The sequence below is a fragment of the Somniosus microcephalus genome, chromosome 9 (genome assembly GCF_052327205.1).
Source record: "Somniosus microcephalus isolate GS21.2 chromosome 9, FLI_Smic_1.0, whole genome shotgun sequence".
NCBI classification, from domain to species: domain Eukaryota; kingdom Metazoa; phylum Chordata; class Chondrichthyes; order Squaliformes; family Somniosidae; genus Somniosus; species Somniosus microcephalus.
Genome location: NC_140995.1, coordinates 191,542,588 through 191,563,339, shown reverse-complemented (window position 1 = coordinate 191,563,339; position 20,752 = coordinate 191,542,588). Strand labels below are relative to the sequence as shown.

Genomic DNA, 20,752 nt, shown 5'->3' with positions numbered 1-20,752 from the left:
TGTCAGATTCACCCCCGTGATGTCAGATTCACCCCGTGATGTCAGATTCACCCCCGCGATGTCAGATTCACCCCCGTGATGTCAGACGCACCCCGTGATGTCAGATTCACCCCCGCGATGTCAGATTCCCCCCCGCGATGTCAGATTCCCCCCGCGATGTCAGATTCCCCCCCGCGATGTCAGATTCCCCCCGCGATGTCAGATTCCCCCCCGCGATGTCAGATTCACCCCCGCGATGTCAGATTCCCCCCCCGCGATGTCAGATTCCCCCCCCGCGATGTCAGATTCCCCCCCGCGATGTCAGATTCCCCCCGCGATGTCAGATTCCCCCCGCGATGTCAGACTCACCCCCGCGATGTCAGACTCCCCCCCGCGATGTCAGATTCACCCCCGCGATGTCAGATTCACCCCCGCGATGTCAGATTCCCCCCCGCGATGTCAGATTCCCCCCCGCGATGTCAGATTCCCCCCCGCGATGTCAGATTCCCCCCGCGATGTCAGATTCTCCCCAGCGATGTCAGATTCTCCCCCGCGATGTCAGATTTCCCCCGGCGATGTCAGATTCTCCCCAGCGATGTCAGATTCTCCCCCGCGATGTCAGATTTCCCCCGCACGATGTCAGATTCTCCCCCGCGATGTCAGATTCACCCCCGCGATGTCAGATTCCCCCCCGTGATGTCAGACTCCCCCCCGCGATGTCAGATTCTCCCCCGCGATGTCAGACTCCCCCCCGCGATGTCAGATTCACCCCCGCGATGTCAGATTCACCCCCGCGATGTCAGATTCACCCCCGCGATGTCAGATTCCCCCCCGTGATGTCAGGTTCACCCCCGTGATGTCAGATTCCCCCCCGCGATGTCAGATTCACCCCCGTGATGTCAGATTCACCCCCGCGATGTCAGATTCCCTCCCGCGATGTCAGATTCACCCCCGTGATGTCAGATTCACCTCCGCGATGTCAGATTCACCCCCGCGATGTCAGATTCCCCCCCGCGATGTCAGAGTCTCCCCCGCGATGTCAGATTCTCCCCCGCAATGTCAGATTCACCCCCGCGATGTCAGATTCACCCCCACGACGTCAGATTCACCCCCCCCGCGATGTGAAGTTCACCCCCGCGATGTCAGATTCCCCCCCGCGATGTCAGATTCACCCCCCGCGATGTCAGATTCCCCCCGCGATGTCAGATTCACCCCCACGATGTCAGATTCCCCCCCGCGATGTCAGATTCCCCCCCGCGATGTCAGATTCACCCCCGCGATGTCAGATTCCCCCCGCGATGTCAGATTCACCCCCGCGATGTCAGATTCACCCCCGCGATGTCAGATTCACCCCCCGCGATGTCAGATTCCCCCCCACGATGTCAGATTCACCCCCGCGATGTCAGATTCAACCCCGCGATGTCAGATTCCCCCCCGCGATGTCAGATTCACCCCCGCGATGTCAGATTCACCCCCGCGATGTCAGATTCAACCCCGCGATGTCAGATTCACCCCCGCGATGTCAGATTCACCCCCGCGATGTCAGATTCACCCCCGCGATGTCAGATTCACCCCCGCGATGTCAGATTCCCCCCCGCGATGTCAGATTCACCCCCGCGATGTCAGATTCACCCCCTCGATGTCAGATTCACCCCCGCGATGTCAGATTCACCTCCTCGATGTCAGATTCACCCCCTCGATGTCAGATTCCCCCCCCGCGATGTCAGATTCACCCCCGTGATGTCAGATTCACCCCGTGATGTCAGATTCACCCCCGCGATGTCAGATTCACCCCCGTGATGTCAGACGCACCCCGTGATGTCAGATTCACCCCCGCGATGTCAGATTCCCCCCCGCGATGTCAGATTCCCCCCGCGATGTCAGATTCCCCCCCGCGATGTCAGATTCCCCCCGCGATGTCAGACTCCCCCCCGCGATGTCAGATTCACCCCCGCGATGTCAGATTCCCCCCCGCGATGTCAGATTCCCCCCGCGATGTCAGATTCCCCCCCGCGATGTCAGATTCCCCCCGCGATGTCAGATTCCCCCCGCGATGTCAGATTCACCCCCGCGATGTCAGACTCCCCCCCGCGATGTCAGATTCACCCCCGCGATGTCAGATTCACCCCCGCGATGTCAGATTCCCCCCCGCGATGTCAGATTCCCCCCGCGATGTCAGATTCCCCCCCGCGATGTCAGATTCCCCCCGCGATGTCAGATTCACCTCCGCGATGTCAGATTCACCCCCGCGATGTCAGATTCACCCCCGCGATGTCAGATTAACCCCCGCGATGTCAGATTAACCCCCGCAATGTCAGATTCACCCCACAGCGATGTCAGATTCACCCCCGCGATGTCAGGTTTCCCCCCGTGATGTCAGATTCAGCCCCGCGATGTCAAATTCACCCCCCTGCGATGTCACATTCTCCCCCGTGATGTCAGATTCTCCCCCGCGATGTCAGATTCCCCCCCGCGATGTCAGATTACCCCCGCAATGTCAGATTCTCCCCCACGATGTCAGATTCTCCCCAGCGATGTCAGATTCTCCCCCACGATGTCAGATTCTCCCCAGCGATGTCAGATTCTCCCCCGCGATGTCAGATTTCCCCCGGCGATGTCAGATTCTCCCCCGCGATGTCAGATTCCCTCCCGCGATGTCAGATTACCCCGCACGATGTCAGATTCACCCCCGCGATGTCAGATTCACCCCCGCGATGTCAGATTCACCCCCGCGATGTCAGATTCCCCCCCGTGATGTCAGGTTCACCCCCGTGATGTCAGATTCCCCCCCTGCGATGTCAGATTCACCCCCGTGATGTCAGATTCACCCCCGCGATGTCAGATTCCCCCGCGATGTCAGATTCACCCCCCGCGATGTCAGATTCCCCCCCGCGATGTCAGAGTCTCCCCCGCGATGTCAGATTCTCCCCCGCAATGTCAGATTCACCCCCGCGATGTCAGATTCACCCCCACGACGTCAGATTCACCACCCCCGCGATGTGAAGTTCACCCCCGCGATGTCAGATTCCCCCCCGCGATGTCAGATTCACCCCCCGCGATGTCAGATTCCCCCCGCGATGTCAGATTCACCCCCACGATGTCAGATTCACCCCCGTGATGTCAGATTCCCCCCCGCGATGTCAGATTCCCCCCCGCGATGTCAGATTCACCCCCACGATGTCAGATTCCCCCCCGCGATGTCAGATTCACCCCCGCGATGTCAGATTCACCCCCACGATGTCAGATTCACCCCCGCGATGTCAGATTCCCCCCCACGATGTCAGATTCACCCCCGCGATGTCAGATTCACCCCCGCGATGTCAGATTCACCCCCACGATGTCAGATTCACCCCCGCGATGTCAGATTCACCCCCGCGATGTCAGATTCACCCCCGCGATGTCAGATTCCCCCCCGCGATGTCAGATTCACCCCCACGATGTCAGATTCCCCCCCGCGATGTCAGATTCCCCCCCGCGATGTCAGATTCACCCCCACGATGTCAGATTCACCCCCGCGATGTCAGATTCCCCCCCGCGATGTCAGATTCACCCCCACGATGTCAGATTCACCCCCGCGATGTCAGACTCCCCCCCGCGATGTCAGATTCACCCCCACAATGTCAGATTCACCCCCGCGATGTCAGATTCCCCCCCCCGCGATGTGAAGTTCACCCCCGCGATGTCAGATTCCCCCCCGCGATGTCAGATTCCCCCCCGCGATGTCAGATTCTCCCCCGCGATGTGAAGTTCACCCCCGCGATGTCAGATTCACCCCACAGCGATGTCAGATTCCCCCCCGCGATGTCAGATTCACCCCACAGCGATGTCAGATTCACCCCCGCGATGTCAGATTTCCCCCCGTGATGTCAGATTCACCTCCGCGATGTCAAATTCACCCCGCTGCGATGTCAGATTCTCCCCCGCGATGTCAGATTCCCCCCCGCGATGTCAGATTACCCCCGCAATGTCAGATTCTCCCCCACAATGTCAGATTCTCCCCAGCGATATCAGATTCTCCCCCGCGATGTCAGATTTCCCCCCACGATGTCAGATTCTCCCCCGCGATGTCAGATTCCCTCCCGCGATGTCAGATTACCCCGCACGATGTCAGATTCTCCCCCGCGATGTCAGATTCACCCCCGCGATGTCAGATTTCCCCCAGTGATGTCAGATTCACTCCCGCGATGTCAGATTCACCCCCGCGATGTCAGATTCACTCCCGCGATGTCAGATTCTCCCCCGCGATGTCAGATTCTCCCCCGCGATGTCAGATTTCCCCCAGTGATGTCAGATTCACTCCCGCGATGTCAGATTCACCCCCCGCGATGTCAGATTCACCCCCGCGATGTCAGATTCCCCCCCGCGATGTCAGATTCCCCCCCGCGATGTCAGAGTCTCCCCCGCGATGTCAGATTCCCCCCTGCGATGTCAGATTGACCCCCGCAATGTCAGATTTCCCCCAGTGATGTCAGATTCACCCCCGTGATGTCAGATTCACCCCCGCGATGTCAGAGTCTCACCCGCGATGTCAGATTCCCCCCTGCGATGTCAGATTCACCCCCGCGATGTCAGATTCACCCCCACGACGTCAGATTCACCCCCCCCGCGATGTGAAGTTCACCCCCGCGATGTCAGATTCACCCCCGCGATGTCAGATTTCCCCCCGTGATGTCAGATTCCCCCCCGCGATGTCAGATTCTCCCCCGCGATGTCAGATTCTCCCCCGAGGTGTCAGATTCTCCCCCGAGGTGTCAGATTCACCCCCGCGATGTCAGATTCTCCCCGCGATGTCAGATTTCCCCCCGTGATGTCAGATTCCCCCCCGCGATGTCAGATTCTCCCCCGCGATGTCAGATTCTCCCCCGCGATGTCAGATTCTCCCCCGAGGTGTCAGATTAACCCCTGCGATGTCAGATTCACCCCCGCGATGTCAGATTCACCCCGTGATGTCAGATTCATCCCCGCGATGTCAGGTTCACCCCCGTGATGTCAGATTCACCCCGTGATGTCAGATTCACCCCCGCGATGTCCGAGTCTCCCCCGCGATGTCAGATTCCCCCCCGCGATGTCCGAGTCTCCCCCGCGATGTCAGATTCCCCCCCGCGATGTCAGATTCTCCCCCGCGATGTCAGTTTCACCCCCGCGATGTCAGATTAACCCCCGCGATGTCAGATTCACCCCCGTGATGTCAGATTCACCCCACATCGATGTCAGATTCACCCCCGCGATGTCCGAGTCTCCCCCGCGATGTCAGATTCCCCCCTGCGATGTCAGATTCCCCCGCGATGTCAGATTCTCCCCCGCGATGTCAGTTTCACCCCCGTGATGTCAGATTCACCCCACATCGATGTCAGATTCACCCCCGCGATGTCCGAGTCTCCCCCGCGATGTCAGTTTCACCCCCGCGATGTCAGATTAACCCCCGCGATGTCAGATTAACCCCCGCGATGTCAGATTCACCCCCGCAATGTCAGATTCTCCCCCGCGATGTCAGTTTCACCCCGCGATGTCAGATTAACCCCCGCGATGTCAGATTAACCCCCGCGATGTCAGATTAACCCCCGCAATGTCAGATTCACCCCACATCGATGTCAGATTCACCCCCGCGATGTCAGATTTCCCCCCGTGATGTCAGATTCACCCCCGCGATGTCAGATTTCCCCCAGTGATGTCAGATTCACCCCTGCGATGTCAGATTCACCCCCCGCGATGTCAGATTCACCCCCCGCGATGTCAGATTCACCCCCGCGGTGTCAGATTCACCCCGCGATGTCAGATTCTCCCCCGCGGTGTCAGATTCACCCCTGCGATGTCAGATTCACCCCTGCGATGTCAGATTCACCCCTGCGATGTCAGATTCACCCCCACGATGTCTGATTCACCCCCACGATGTCTGATTCACCCCCACGATGTCTGATTCACCCCCCGCGATGTCAGATTCACCCCCCGCGATGTCAGATTCCCCCCCGTGATGTCAGATTCACCCCCGTGATGTCAGATTCACCCCCGCGATGTCAGATTCACCCCGCGATGTCAGATTCCCCCCCGTGATGTCAGATTCACCCCCGCGATGTCAGATTCACCCCCGCGATGTCAGATTCACCCCGCGATGTCAGATTCAACCCTCACCCCCCATGATATCCGAGTCCTCCCCTCCACCCCATGATGTCAGTCTTTCCTGACAGTTGCTCCCCAGCTTCTTTCCAGCCCAACGGCCATTCAGACTGATAGGCTAGCTGGCTGTCGGGCGGGAAACCTGTTTAAAAAATTTCAATGACTTCTTGTCGAACCCATACTTCCAGGTTCCCCATCCAAAAATCACCCCCAACCTCCACGCTCTTCATGGCCCTGAGTAAATATCGGGGGCTAAGAATAGCGCAATAGAAGCGGTTGATGCAATAGACAGTGGAATGACATTAGAGCGTACACCTCAATTTGAAAATATGTTAAAGTATCTTGCCAATCAGTTACCATGACAACACCATCTCTTTAGGTTACAATTAAAAAAAGTAATATATTTCAAGCATGAAATTGGAAGTATGTAAAATGAAAGTAACTCGTGGGGCTTCTGCAGTCAAGTGATTCATCTTTACATTTCCCTGGCATCTTATTATAGCACCACGATACCAACAATTCTGATATAACGTACTGTTTATGACACCTTCCCCCATAGAAAATATATTTGAAATGCTCTCTTTATAGCATACCCTTGTAACACCTATCTTATAGGAACCCTCCCCAAAACCATCAATGGTACTATTCCTACATTACACCAGTGACTACATTTCATAAGTATTATATTGACTGTAAAAGGCTTTGGGACATCCTGAGGTCGTGAAAGGCGAGATATAAATGCAAGTCTTTTGTTTTACTACATTTAAAATAATTCCAAGCATGAACTACTTACATGATCCATCAGTTCCCTGACCATTCCATTCCACTGTCCTTTTTCATCCTGAACTCCATATCTCCCGTCATCCACCAGTCTGACCTCATAGGTAAATCCGAGGATATTGGACAACTCTTTCAGGAGGTCAATGCAGAATCCCTCAAATCGACTATTTCCATAAAGAGGTTTATCGGACTTTTTAAACATCACGTAAGGCTCTTCCTGTGTAGGTTGATAACAGAAAGAGATCAATGTGAGGACTTTACATGTCCCAGGTGACAAATACATTTCAGAGATAACGTCTATCAAAACTGCCCTCCACTGATCAGGTACCGACCTAAGTTAGTGCAGATAAATTTCAAAGGCTTTGGTACGTAATCCCTGAAGTCTAACATTCCCTGTAGTGGGAGTTGTTGGAACTAAACTATTAGCTGTAAAAAAGACTGTAATTTGAGATCAGAGCCATTGAAATAGCACATTTAGAGTTTGCTTTCATAAATCCTGGCATTTAAAATGACTAAGCTACAAAAAATGCTAAGCATTTGATGCATAGAAATTGCAAATAAAAATCACTAAGTTACCTCGTGGCTATGATTAGCACCTGACAGTTTATTTATCTCAGTACTAAAAGATAGTACATTATCTCTGTACCTCACATGCCAAACTAAATAGAAAATCAACATTAAAGGTCAATGTACTAAATATGAAGACAAATACGAACATAATGGCTCAGAAAACATTCATTTAAATGTAAACGTACTACGAATTGTTCTGCATTTGGGTTCTCGCGCCGCTGTTCCATTTTTGCTTCTGTGGCAATCGGATCATTTAAAAAAAACATGTAAAAATATTTTCAATAATGACAAAACCTTTCTCCCTCTTTAGTTCCCCATGAATTCTGCATGAAAGCAGATAAGTGGACAACCTGATTTCAGAGATCTTGTTCATTAAGCCGAGGGATCAGAGATGCATGAGAGAGAGTTGGGGTCCATCATAATCTCATTTTAACCCTCTCTCTCCATGAGAAAGTGCAAGGCCTTTTATTCGGTGCCTTGTGTATGCAAGATCAGGATCTCAGCATGCAGAGAACTGCAGGGACAAACCTATATTCTACCATGACGATAGCAAAATACTGCGGATGCTGGAAATCTGAAATAACAACAGAAAAAGCTGGAAATACTCAGCAGGCCATGAAAGATGAGGTGCTGTTCCTCGAGCTTACGTTGAGCTTCATTGGAACAATGTAATAGGCCGAGGACAGAGAGATCAGAGCGGGAGTGAACCGGTGAATTAAAGTGACAGGCGACCGGAAGCTCAGGGTCACCCTTACTGAAAGATGAGGTGCTGTTCCTCGAGCTTACATGAAAGATGGCCTGCTGAGTATTTCCAGCTTTTTCTGTTGTTATTTCTATATTCTACCATGGTGTCCAAACAGACTATTGTTTTCATATTCATTACTGGCCAATGAAGATGGGAAGAGTTTGATCCTAATCTTGTATTAAACTTCAGTTTTATTTAAGCTGAAGTAATCAACCTATTTTATTTGTTACAGATTTTTTTTACTTTGAAGTCTATGCGAAGTAGCTGGACTTCCTTTTTTTTAAAAAAAAGAATCATAATTCTAGAGAACAAACGCTTCCTATTTCAGACATACAGTATCGGCATCAAGCACTCCCAGATCAGATTAAGCATGGCTAGACATAGAATAAAGCCCCCTCTACTTTGCTCCAACAACGTATATGAGTCCCAATCTCAGCAGAGAGTCATCTACAGTGTCACCTCTTCTCCATTTCTCACATCAGCCATCATGTGGGCACTCTGATGATCTTGCCATTAATGCCAAATTAGGGACAGTTTTGTGCTGAATGTCCACACCCATTAGAAGCTGGATTGAGACTGCCCAAACGCATGTCACGTAGCCAACTTTCCAGCCAGCAGACAGAGCAGATGTTCAATCTATCAGTCTGGGTTGGTTTTGGATCCAATTATTAACCCACTGCACCACTCAGTGACCTTATACGTTTAGCTCCTTGTGTGTAGATATAAGGGGGGGGGTGGAAACACAAGTGTCAATCATCCAGCACCGCATCCCCCCCGCCCCCGGTAGCCCCCGCCGCTACGATTTAGCGCCGGGGACTTCAGCGCCAGGCAGATCGTGACGTCAGCGAGTGTGCAATACTCAATGGGTGCCCAATCTGCCAAATTGAGTGTCGCCTCCTGCCTGGTCCCGACAGCGACAGGGAGGGGAAGGGTCAAGCAGGTGGATGCTGGCTCCAGGGGCGCTATTTAAAGGGATGATTAGTAATGAGTCGCAGCTGTCAGGTTAGTAGTGTTTCAGTACTGCCTTGTCAGTTTGAGATAGTTCAAGAGTTGAATTCAGCCATTCAAAGGTTGTTTAGCCTCCGGAGTGTTGCGGCTTCTAAAAGTTAGTTACATTTATTCTGACAAAATATCAAAGTGCTGCACTTCCTTACATTAGTGACGGCTGTACTGGCAGTCGACCTCACTCTCCTGGATCTACTATGGAGGGAGCGCAGGCAGTGAGAAAGATTAGAACATGTGGCCAGAGGGAGGAGGAGGGCCATCAGGGCTCTCAACAGGGGGCCTTACCCTCCGAGGGTCTTCCGACAGCAATTCTCCTACCTTCAATTAAGCGAGGAGCAGTGTATTAGAAGGCTTTGCTTCAGTAAGGATGTGGTCACTGAAATCTGCCACCTCCTGCAACCAGACCTCCAGTGTCAGATCAGGATGAAGACGGCTCTCTCAGTGGCGGTCAAGGTCACCATCGCCCTCAATTTCTTTGCCAGCAGATCCTTCCAGTCTGCAACAGGAGATATAGCGAACATCTCGCAGTTTGCCGTCCATCACTGCATCCAGGAGGTCACAGAGGCTCTCTACAGTAGGAGGAGGGACTACATTTCCTTTCCATCACCAGAGAGAAGCAAGACGAGTGTGCATGTGGCTTTGGCAGGACAACGGGATTCCCCATGGTGCAGGGTGCCACTGACTGCACCCACGTGGTTTTGTGGGCATGCATAACAATCCTATTGGGCCAGAAATTCGGGTCCCCACAGGTGAGTACGCGCTGGGTACTCACGCGTAGGGCCAACGAAAGTGCCGGTTTCGTGCATGCACTGTGCATGCGCGGGAAACCGGAACTTCCATTCCCTTGAAGAAAGGGGTTCACAGGTTTCTCCGGGAGGGTAAGTCTCCAGCAGCTACGCTTTTAAAAAGCAGTCGCAAGGCCTGCTTTTAACAAGGTAAGTGGTGAATTAAGTAAAATTTAAAACAAATTTCCACAGGTTTATTACATTTAAATACTTTAAAGAAAGGTAAGTTTATTTTTAGCCCCGTTAAAAACTGTAATTAATTTTTTCAAAAATTTAAATTATTGTTTAAAATAGTTATTTTATGTAATTTATAGTTATTTTAAAAATGTGATTTAAAAAAAAAATTATTTGAAGTTTTAGTTGAGTTTTGGGGCCGATCTCTATTCATAGATTTGACAGGTCTTTCTGTCAAATCTATGAATAGAGATTCCCTGCTACGATTGGCTCTCCATGGCCCACGTGATCCCAGGGGATGCTTCGAACTAACTGCACCCCTGAGATACGCAAGCACTGTGTGCTGGAAGCTGGAGCAGGCCCAGGATCGGAATCCCACGTGGGCCCACAGCAGAACGGCCGGCACGCTAGATAAGTGCAGGCCGGGAACTTGCACCCGCGGGAAGCCTCCGACCCGAATTTCTGGCCCGACATCTTCCGTAACTCAATTAATGTCCAGTTGGCATGTGACCACAGACAGCGAATCCTCAGTGTGAATGCCCGCTATCCTGGCAGCAGCCACGATGCCTTCATCCTGCACAAGACCGGTGTTCCAGCACTCTTCCAGCCACCACATAAAGCTTGCGGCTGGCTGGTCAGAGACAAGGGCTATCCGCTCTCCACCTGGCTCATGACTCCCCTCCGCAACCCCAACACTCCTGCACAACACTCATATAATGAGAACCATGCCACCACCAGGAGCATCATTGAGCAGACCATCAGGGTGCTCAAGCAACAGTTCTGTTGCCTTGAACACTAGGGAGGAACCCTCCAGTACTCGCCGGAGTGGGTGTCCCATTTTGTCGTGGTGTGCTGCATGCTCCACAATCTGGCCATCATGAGGGCCCAGCCCTTGCCAGCAGGGATTGCGGGACCACCTCAAGAGGAGTAAGAGGGAGGGGAGGAGGAGGACGAGGAAGACAAGGAGGAGGAGGGGGAAGAGGAGCCGCCTCGTCAGACTGCGGTTCCAGTAAATTCAACCCCAGATCCCATTGCTCACCACATCCCCATCATTCCATCCCTGTCGCAGGCCATATCACAGCGCACAGCTGAAATGAGACACAGTACAAAATTATCCGAAGTGAATTAATAAATGTATCAATAATCAGTGAACACATCTTTACAACAACAATATTTACTATTCACCCTTGTGCAATCCCTTAGTGCCTCTTGTTACTGTGCCTTTGCCTACTCCAGTGCTCCTACGAAGGGTTGACACAATGGCAGCAGCAGGGCTGGTGGAAGGCCGCTGAGTGTCCGTGCGGGAGACTTCAGATGGCCTTGCAGGATGCCTTTGACCAGCTCTGGGCCTGAAAGGCCGGGCTGTAGACTGCACCACCTCAGCATGGGCGGCAGCAGTCTGAGCTGGCTGGATGACAGACAGCAATAAGGGCAATGGTGGAGTGGCAGTGGTGGGAGCAGGAATGCTGTCATCCTGAGAGAGGACAGCAGGTTCCTGCTCCACCGACCCACTGCCACTCTCCCAGGGCAGCACTTCAGCATCCCTAGTAATCTGTTGCAGCAAAGATTGCTGGCCTGCTGCGACACCGTGAAAGCCCTGATCGATGGTGGTAGACCCAGCCATGATGGCAGCACTCAGAGCTTGCATGGCATCAAGCTGAGACTGCATGAGAGCAGTCTGAGATTGGATGGCACCAACCATAGACTCCATTACAGCACTAAGACGTTGTGTCGCTTCTGCCTGTGCTGCAACGGAAGCTGCCAGATCGCCCATCACATGTGGCATCAGGTCCAGGTCGCCACAGTCTCCCTGGCAGTCTACCATCCTTTCCGGACTGGAAATGATGGGCTCCATGGTGTGCGCAGAGCTTTGTGCAATGTTGGAGGCGGACTCCTCCATGCTCCTTACCATTGCAGACAGGCTCTCGGGCACCCTTGCCATTGCACCTATCATCTCCGTGTGCATGTCCATCACTCTTCTTCTAAAGGCCTCCCCATCGAGGTCCTCATCTGAGTCCTATGTAGTAGAACTCGCGCGCGAACTCGCCCTCCGTGGAGCTGGCCCCCGAGCTAACCTTTCCCCCCGGCCTTGCTGCAGCCCACTCATCCCCAGTGCCTCACCCTGTGCAGATACTAGTGCTATACCAGTCTCAAAAGAATGTGTAATGCCAGTATCTGAGCTGGTGTCTGCGGGTGAGACTTGCAGTGACGCGGTGTGTTCTTCCTCCTCCTCTTCTCCCACAGTGCCCTCAGGGACAGGCTGCTCCAGTGCTTGCTCATTATCTGAAAGCATAAAAACACAAGAGATGAGTTAAGGTGAGGGGATGGGGGCAGGAAGGGAGAAATGCATGCATACAACGGGGTGGGGGGGAGTGGGATGTGAGAAGGAGGAGTAGGGATGAACATACCGCTGTTGTTCTCAAGGGGGTCAACATCGCCAGTGGCCACGGCTCCCACCACCTGGCGCCCAATAATCTGCAACACTCTATTTTCCAGTGCAGACAGTGGTTGGGTGTCGGCTTGTCCCTCACCTGTGTGCTCCTGCTCCCTCCTTTTGTAAGCCACCTTGGTCTGCAAGCGAAAGGAAAGTGTGTGAGTCAGTGTGGAGCAATGTGTTTGGCTGATGTGCCTGCTTTAGTTGAATAACTGTCATTGTGTGAAAGGTGTGAGATTTGGGTGTGAGCGTTGGTAGGTAGAGATTGCTGGTGGGTGAATGCTGGGGGTGTGGTGCTTTGGGCAGTGTATGAAGATTGTGGCTCAGACAGTGGTAGGTAGCATTTGTTGAGGCATTGACTCACTCTGACCACCCAAGTGAGGTCATTAAATTTCTTCCTGCACTGTGTATGGGTCCTGGGGACAACACTGCTGCCCGAGACCTGATGGGCAACCTCCCTCCACATGGCACAAAAGACTTATGGAGAAGGCCTCCTGCCACTTGTCGGGTAGAGCACCGCCCTCCATCTCTCCACAGCCGATACCAACTCCTCCAATGCTTGGCCCAAAAATCTGCAGGCTCTCTCTCTCTGGGGAGTGGATCTGAAATGAGTACAGCTGGTTGGGTCACATGGCTCCTTGGACTTGGCCTGCTCCTGCTTGTTGACATAGGTTCACAGGCACCAATGCTGAGAATGAGGTTCTGCAGCATCAATGGACCTCCCCTTTAAGAACTGGAAAGAGCCTGTGGCAATGATGATTTGTGATTAGACTGTGACGTAAGAAAACTACTAGGCACTTGGTCTAAGCGTTAAACAAAGCTTTAATCAACTGTTTTACAACATGGAGGTCTAGTTGTGTCCTTCACTAGTTTCTGTTAATAATGTCCTGCGTAAGCTGGGCCCATGCCCGAGTATTTATACTCTCCCTGGACAGCGCCACCCGCAGGCCGCTCAGTTGATTCATGTCATTTTTCCCGCCTGAAGGATTGGTAGTCCGGCGACTTCCTTCTAATCGGACTACGAATAGCCGCAGTCGTTTGGATCTCCGTTTGTGGCTGGAAGGCACGTCTCCTCGGACCGAGTCTTGGTCCCTGGGTCGCTTGGTTTGTACCGGCGGGCTGGCAGAGCCCGTGTCACCTTGATCGACCTGAGGGGGACTGCGGAGATCGTGACTCCGGGTGCGGCCCCCACAGATGCCGAGCTGGCTTCATCCTGCTCAGTAGTCGGTGACTGACCGGCATCCTGGCTTCGGGTGGTCATCCCATGGGGAGCGTCATCCTGCTCAGTAGTCGGTGATTGACTGGCGTCCTGGCTTCGGGTCATCAGTGTTGTCAGAGGCATTGTAATTTCCCTGTCTGAGGGGTAAATAAGCAGTTTTAACTTACTGACAGCCTGCTCACTGATGAAGCTGTCAGAGCTACATGAGTCGATTAGTGCACGCAAAATGTGTCCATTTACCGAAACCTTCGTGGCTGCATGGGACAGGCTTTGGGGAAAAACAGCTGTGATGGGAGGAGGGGCAGTTTTATACTTGACAGCTGTAACATTAGTAGTGGCTCTTGGGGGAGGAGCAATTTTATAGATGACATATGTAACATTAGTAGTGGCTCTTGGGGAAGGAGCAGTTTTATAGATGGTAGCTATAACCCTAGGAGAGGCTCTTGACTGACATACTTTAGAAAAGTGACCTTTCTTACTGCAATGATTGCAGGTTGCATTACGAGCAGGACAAAATTTCCTATAGTGAAATGCACCTCCACAGAAGAAACACTTCTTTTTAGATTGCCAAGATGCTGCTAGGGTAGGGTTGTCATCAGCTAGGATAGAGTCGTCATCAGTGAGGGCTTCCGCCTGAGGCTTATCGGAGGATTCACTAAGAGTGATAGCAACAGTCCGTGCATGTGGTAAAAGATAGGCATCTGCATTTTTTTTTGCTAAGTCCAGAGAATATGCCTGGTCATAGGCAGCTTGTAACGCAAGGGTTTTATTCTCCAACAGACGCTGGCGAATGAAGGGAGACGCAATTCCATTAATAAAAGAATCACAAATTAATTCCTCCTGGTACTGCTCAGCTGAGACAGCTTCGAGATTACAGCCTTTGCTGAGCCTGCGAAGCTTTTGAAGGAATTCGTCAAGTGATACCCCCGGGTTGTTGTCGAGTTGTGGCCAGTAAGTGCCGAGCAAAAATTTTGTTTGGGGCCTTAACATATAGTTGCTGCAGTATTTGGATAGTGGAGTCATAGTCTACACAGTCTTTGATATAGTCAAACACATGAGGAGATACATAATTGGCAAGCATTTGTAACTCATCAGGAACATTCTCACCACAAGCCCCGAGGAAGTTGCTGAAGGTACGATGCCAGTGTTTCCATACCTTAGCAGTTTTAGGTGAATTTGGGTCCAGGTCAAGACGGGCGGGTCTGAGTAGTTTCTCCATGATGGATTGATTACTACGTCTGGTTGCCTTCTACCATTTGAGTCGTAGCCATCTGTTCCCAAAATCACTCAGAGCATGGAGCAAGTTCCAGTTGATTAAATTGACGTAAGAAAACTACGAGGCACTTGGTCTAAGCGTTAAACAAAGCTTTAATCAACTGTTTTACAACATGGAGGTCCAGTTGTGTCCTTCACTAGTTCCTGGTAAGAATGTCTTGCGCAAGCTGGGCCCATGCCCGAGTATTTATACTCTCCCTGGACAGCGCCACCCGCAGGCCACTCAGTTGATTCATGTCAGACTGCACCTGAAATTGCTTAGCGCTTTGAGTGTAACACCATTGAGCTGGGCAATTAGCACTTGATTGAGCGCTCCCATCCTTTGAGCAATGGCACTGAATTTTGTGTGCAGCGAGATTCATTAGCGCCTGGTGCTAAATTTCAAACTTTTCCAAAGTTAGCGCCCATTCCTGGGCTATAATAAATTTCTCCCCCAGGAAGTCTTGTTGCAATTATATGGGGCTTTGGGGAGACCATACCTGGAGTGCTGTGTACAGTAGTTTTTCCAGCATTTTCTGTTTCTCTCCCCGGATGTTGCCTGACCTGCTGAGTTTTTCCAGCATTTTCTGTTGCTGTGTACAGTTTTGGTCTCCTTACCCAAGGAAGGATATATTTGCTTTAGAGGGGGTGCAACAAAGCTTCACTAGACTGATCCCTGGGATGATAGGGCTGTCCAATGAAGAAAGATTGTATTCTCTGGAGTTAAGAAGAATGAGAGGTGGTCTCATTGAAACATTAAAAATTCTTAAAAGGGCTTGACAGGGTAGATGCTGGGATGTTTCCCCTGGCTGGGGAATCTAGAACTAGGGGCATAGTCTAAAGATAAAGGCTGGGCCATTTAAGACTGAGATGAAGAGAAATTTCTTCACTCAGAGGGTTGTGAATCTTTGGAATTCTCTACCCCAGAGAGCTGTGAATGCTCAGTTGATGAATGTGATCAATAGATTTTTGGACAATAAGGAAATCAAGGGATATGGGGATCAGGCGAGAAAGTGGAATTGATATAGTTCAGCCATGATCTTATTGAATGGCGGCGCAGGCTCGAGGAGCCGTATGGCCGACTCCTGCTCCTATCTCTTATGTTTCTTATGTTCTTAACAACACTTTGTGGATTCACTTTGAGAGGACATTCAGACAGTGTGACAACATATTTTTGTGCAGAATTAATTATAATTTGAAATGTATGGATCCCTTTTAGTCATAAACAGGTAATAATATTCAAAAGCAGAAAACAACCAAACTATACTGTAACCGTGAAGTTAAAATTCCATGTTCTGCTTTGATGGTTTCTTCTTTCACAAATTAAAAATAAATTGCAAACAAAGCCCCATATTCTATTCCAAACCAAGAAAATGTATATTTTAATTCTGTCTCCCATTATTATGTTATTGTCTGAAACAAAATGCTTATTAATATGAAAATAAATTACATTTCATAATGAATTTGCCAGTGATTATGTGAGAGAAAATGCTGGAGCGACAAAGACAGCTGAATTCCTACCTAATTTCTAATCATAACGTGAACTATTTAAAAAATTGAAGGTTACAGTTTTACTTCCCTTAACATACTCTCAGAGGACAACAATGCGTAAAGATTTTTTTGTGAGCATTAATGATTTCAATAAAAACTGAACAAATGTTTACAGGGAGATTGATTCAAAAAAAGTCTGACTTTGCTATCAACTAACCAAGTCTAGGAACAGCTGTAGATTTAGTTAAATGGCCCAAGTCCACTAATTTAATTACTTTTTCCACCCAACACTCTTTTCTAAATCTGAGTGATTGATGAAAGGACAAATCTGTACTGAGCAACCTGTAAAACCAATGTTTTCATTCTGCAGAGCTCAAAGATTTCCCAATTATGTAAGCTTTTCAGAATGTGTGCAGCTTTTCTGGTCATTATTTTTAATGCTTACATTGCCAGCTCTCTGTTTTGCAGTGTCTTTAAATAAAATTATTCCTTTCTGAAGTTGTGCCAGTGAACAAAAGAGCTTTTTATAGCTTACGATGACTGGGAAAATTTCAGAAGACTTCAAACCCATCGGTTTTCCTGCATATAGCTTCAGGATGGCCCTTTTAGTTTACTTAAATTGATTGTCTTCATCAATCACCCTCTAACCAATGCCATCTGGTCAAACGATTCAGTCTAATGAAGGCACTGAAGATGGAGTACAGGAATTGGATTTTAAAAATGTCATTTGTGGTGTGCAACATAACAAAAAAAAATGATGGACTACTCATTTCTGGTACTTCATAACAACATACAATGTTCCCATATTTAAAGAGATTGCAGCATTTTACAAGTAAAGAAGTCTGTGACTTAGATGAACCACAGGAGAGAGAGTGAGAAAGAAAACAAGATTAATTCCAGAGTTTTAAGGCTTCAACTATTTTCTGCCCAGCTCAAAAATGACTGCAATAAAAACACAAAAGGCTGGAAAAGCACAACAGGTCATCGGAAACAAAAAAGATGAGTTGATGTTTCAGGTGTAACTCATGTTAGATCGTCCTGCTGTGCATTCCCAGCATCTTCTGCTTTTATTTCAGTTTTGCAGCATTTTACCTCTAAATTGGCTATTTTTTACCTACCTGAATCCGACTTAATCAGTGGTCATGCAGGAGTTAAAAGAAGAAATTGGGCAGTGTTTCTAATGTTTATAAAGCCACATTTGCCTTAACGTTAATACCACACATCTAGATAGATTAATAATTGCTATTATAACATGCAAGTATCCCTACAAAACAACCGCTGGGTTCAACTGCCTGGAATAATAGCAATGGCTGTTAATTCTGCTAAAGTGTATTATTTAATACTGTGAAGTACTGCTGTGCATCCATGGCAACAAGCACGATCATGCATATCGGCATTTTTTTTCCAATTGAGAAAGTAGCTGAAAATTTGCCAGAACTGCTGGTATTTAACTTCAGTTTTGTTGTGCTATAAATTGATGGGGTAAAATTTCCGTGAGTGTTCTCCCGATCTCCCACTGTAACTTGAACAGATCTGCAGAAACCCCGGAGAAACTGCTGTTTCCCCGGAATTTCCACCACTCAGTGTATTGGGGAAGCATCTAACAGGGTGTATAAAATTTGTGACCTGACTGACCCAGGTGCCAGCTGCCCTCACACCTCATCCCAAATGGCCTTGTGTGACAGTGGGAGTAATTCTGACTTTTGGCGATATCATAAATGAGGCGAAATCAGATGAGCTGCCCCGTTATACATCTGTTTCGATGTTCCTTTAATGAAAATCGGGAGTGTATAACGGACGGCTGATCCAATGTTGCTCATTTATATTATCGCCAACATTTCAAATTGTGGTGCTGCTACACACAGTGACCACAGCAATTGAAAATTGAGCGTTGGCAAGCTTTGTGAGCGCAGGGGCATCATGGCCAGGTATCATTTCCCGCCGTCCGCACACGTTCTTTCGGTAGATATCATTGGATATTAATCTTGTGCAGGAATCTTGGTTCATGTTCTCCTCCTTAATCTAAAGGCACCAAGGACGATTGTGGTGCCCTTACAAAGACCAGCTAACTCAGGACCATCTGGAGATCAAACATAGGACCTTCCTGGTGTGTAAGGCTCAGCAACTCACTGGACAAACTTGCTCAGTCATTGGAGAAGTTTTACTGGCTTTCAATTCAAAAACATTACCACTAAGGTCACAATTTAGAGTACTAAGTACGAACGTATTTAATAGTGAGAACCTAGTGGTCAGCCTCAGGGAAGGAAGGTGTGGTCAGCAAGCTGGGATCAACAGGATTGCCTGCTTTATGTGATATATAACTTTTTACCAGTAAGTGGACAGATGTGAGGGGGAAAGAATTGCTGTGGCCACTGTGTGTAGCAGCACCATAAATGTATTCAAAAAGAACATATTTACGATTTCGCTATGCATAGCAAACAATAATTCTTCCCCTGTGGTCCAATTTTATTTTGACAGTAACAGAGTTCCACTGAATGGTCACTTAGGACCGAACTATTTTTTAATGCCTATAAAGTGTTGGAAGATTCAAAATGCATCTCGGTGTCAAAAGCTCACAGCTCATGTTTTAACTGCTTGGAAGATACAACTGATTGTTTACCAGCTTGTTCATAGCAGACAAGATGCTTCTTTTAAAAAAAAAATTATTTAGTGAGGAAAGGTGTCTTTTCATGTGAGGTGTGAATGTGAAGGAATAAGCCATATTCAGAAAAATACACCATTCTATGAAAGAATTCTAGCCTTATTAAAACATGACAAACTGGGTTTGGAAATCTGGAAGCGTCAACAATCTAAAGCTGTAAACAGCATACATACTATTGAGATAAGATAAGTTGTTGACACTGAATCAATAACCTTATTGAAACAGGAGGTTGGAGGCTCCTGGAGTCTGCAGCATTGGAAAAAAGACAATGGTACACCCTGTTAAGGTGTCCTAAATTAGACTTCGGAAAGAAACACAGAAAATTAAGCAACATATGCCTTCATGACATTCAATGAAACACAGGAGACACTATTCTGTATTGCAACCAGCTGAGGTAAATAAGAATTGCATAGATCACCCTGGTTGAGGAGTTTTAATTTACACGTCATAAAAAGACACAAACAGAAGACCTTGGTAAAAATGACATCAAATAGATGTACCTGCTGGTTACACGGTTTTTTTATGATAAGCTTCGAACACCTGAGGTAGAGACATAATTCTTAATGCTACCAGCTGAACTGACTGTAAGAATAGCAGGGTCAGCAGAAAAATGACTAGAGATAATTAACTTACATCAGCAGAAAACTTCAAAGGAAATACCACTGAGAAAGGATATAAATATTGAACTTTCAAATGGGATGATAGACTCACTTAAAGGGGCAAAGCGATTCTCGGCTTCAGAACTAGCTCTGTAAGTCTCCAACTCTTTGTACCTCGGGGATCAAGGTATTGTACTGTATTTGATTTTGGTGGATATCCTGGAATAAGACTAAGAACTGTAAACATGTAGTGAAGTTAAGATTTGAAAATAAGGATCTCTGATAATAAGATTGTAAAAGCTTTCTGTTTTTGGAACTGTTAATGTTGCGATTGAAACACTTACTGTAAGTACATGTCAGTTCTTTAATAAATCTATATATTTTTAGAATTGTCTCACATAATATTTCTGTATCAAACTCGCAAACTCAATCTCTGTATGCTCCTTGGTGAGGAATTGCAGAATTCTGGGGGAGTTTTCCAGACCCTCATAATACCCAGAACATTACAGTCTAGCTAAACTCATTAAAATGCTATCTGGAGGACTGTAACAGGTTGTTCCTTTCCTTTAGGAAAAGATAGCCTGGACCTTTAGACCCAATTAAGCGTCTTTAGGATTCGGCTACCTCAAACTTTAGTTGAAAGTGAACATCTGGGGAATACGCCTGATCTGGGGTAGCCCTAAAGGGGCTAGGGCTAGTTATAATCCCTTCATGAAAAGCTGCCTGGACCAGGCATAATTACTGCAGCCTTTCATCCTGTTTGTGCAGAGGTGTGCACTTGCATAAAGAATGTGTCAAAAGAGTCAGTTTGAAGGATTCAGAAAAACAACTGGGAATTAGAAAAACTTTGGCTCCAAAATTCCAATTAGAGCCGAGGCAGAATCCTGTCGGATCTCAGTTCTGCTGAGATTTCGCCCCTATGTTTAGCCTAAACTACATGG

At 48.9% G+C, this 20,752-nt stretch overlaps 1 protein-coding gene across 1 annotated transcript in view; it reads right to left on the bottom strand.

Annotated features, from left to right (window-relative positions):
- Nucleotides 1-20,752, bottom strand: part of grik2 (glutamate receptor, ionotropic, kainate 2) — a 529,211-nt gene that overhangs the window by 133,450 nt on the left and 375,009 nt on the right. The window contains exon 10 of the mRNA XM_085998231.1: nt 6,887-7,090. Within this exon, the coding sequence (XP_085854357.1) occupies nt 6,887-7,090 (204 nt within the window). The remainder of the gene's footprint in view (nt 1-6,886; nt 7,091-20,752) is intronic.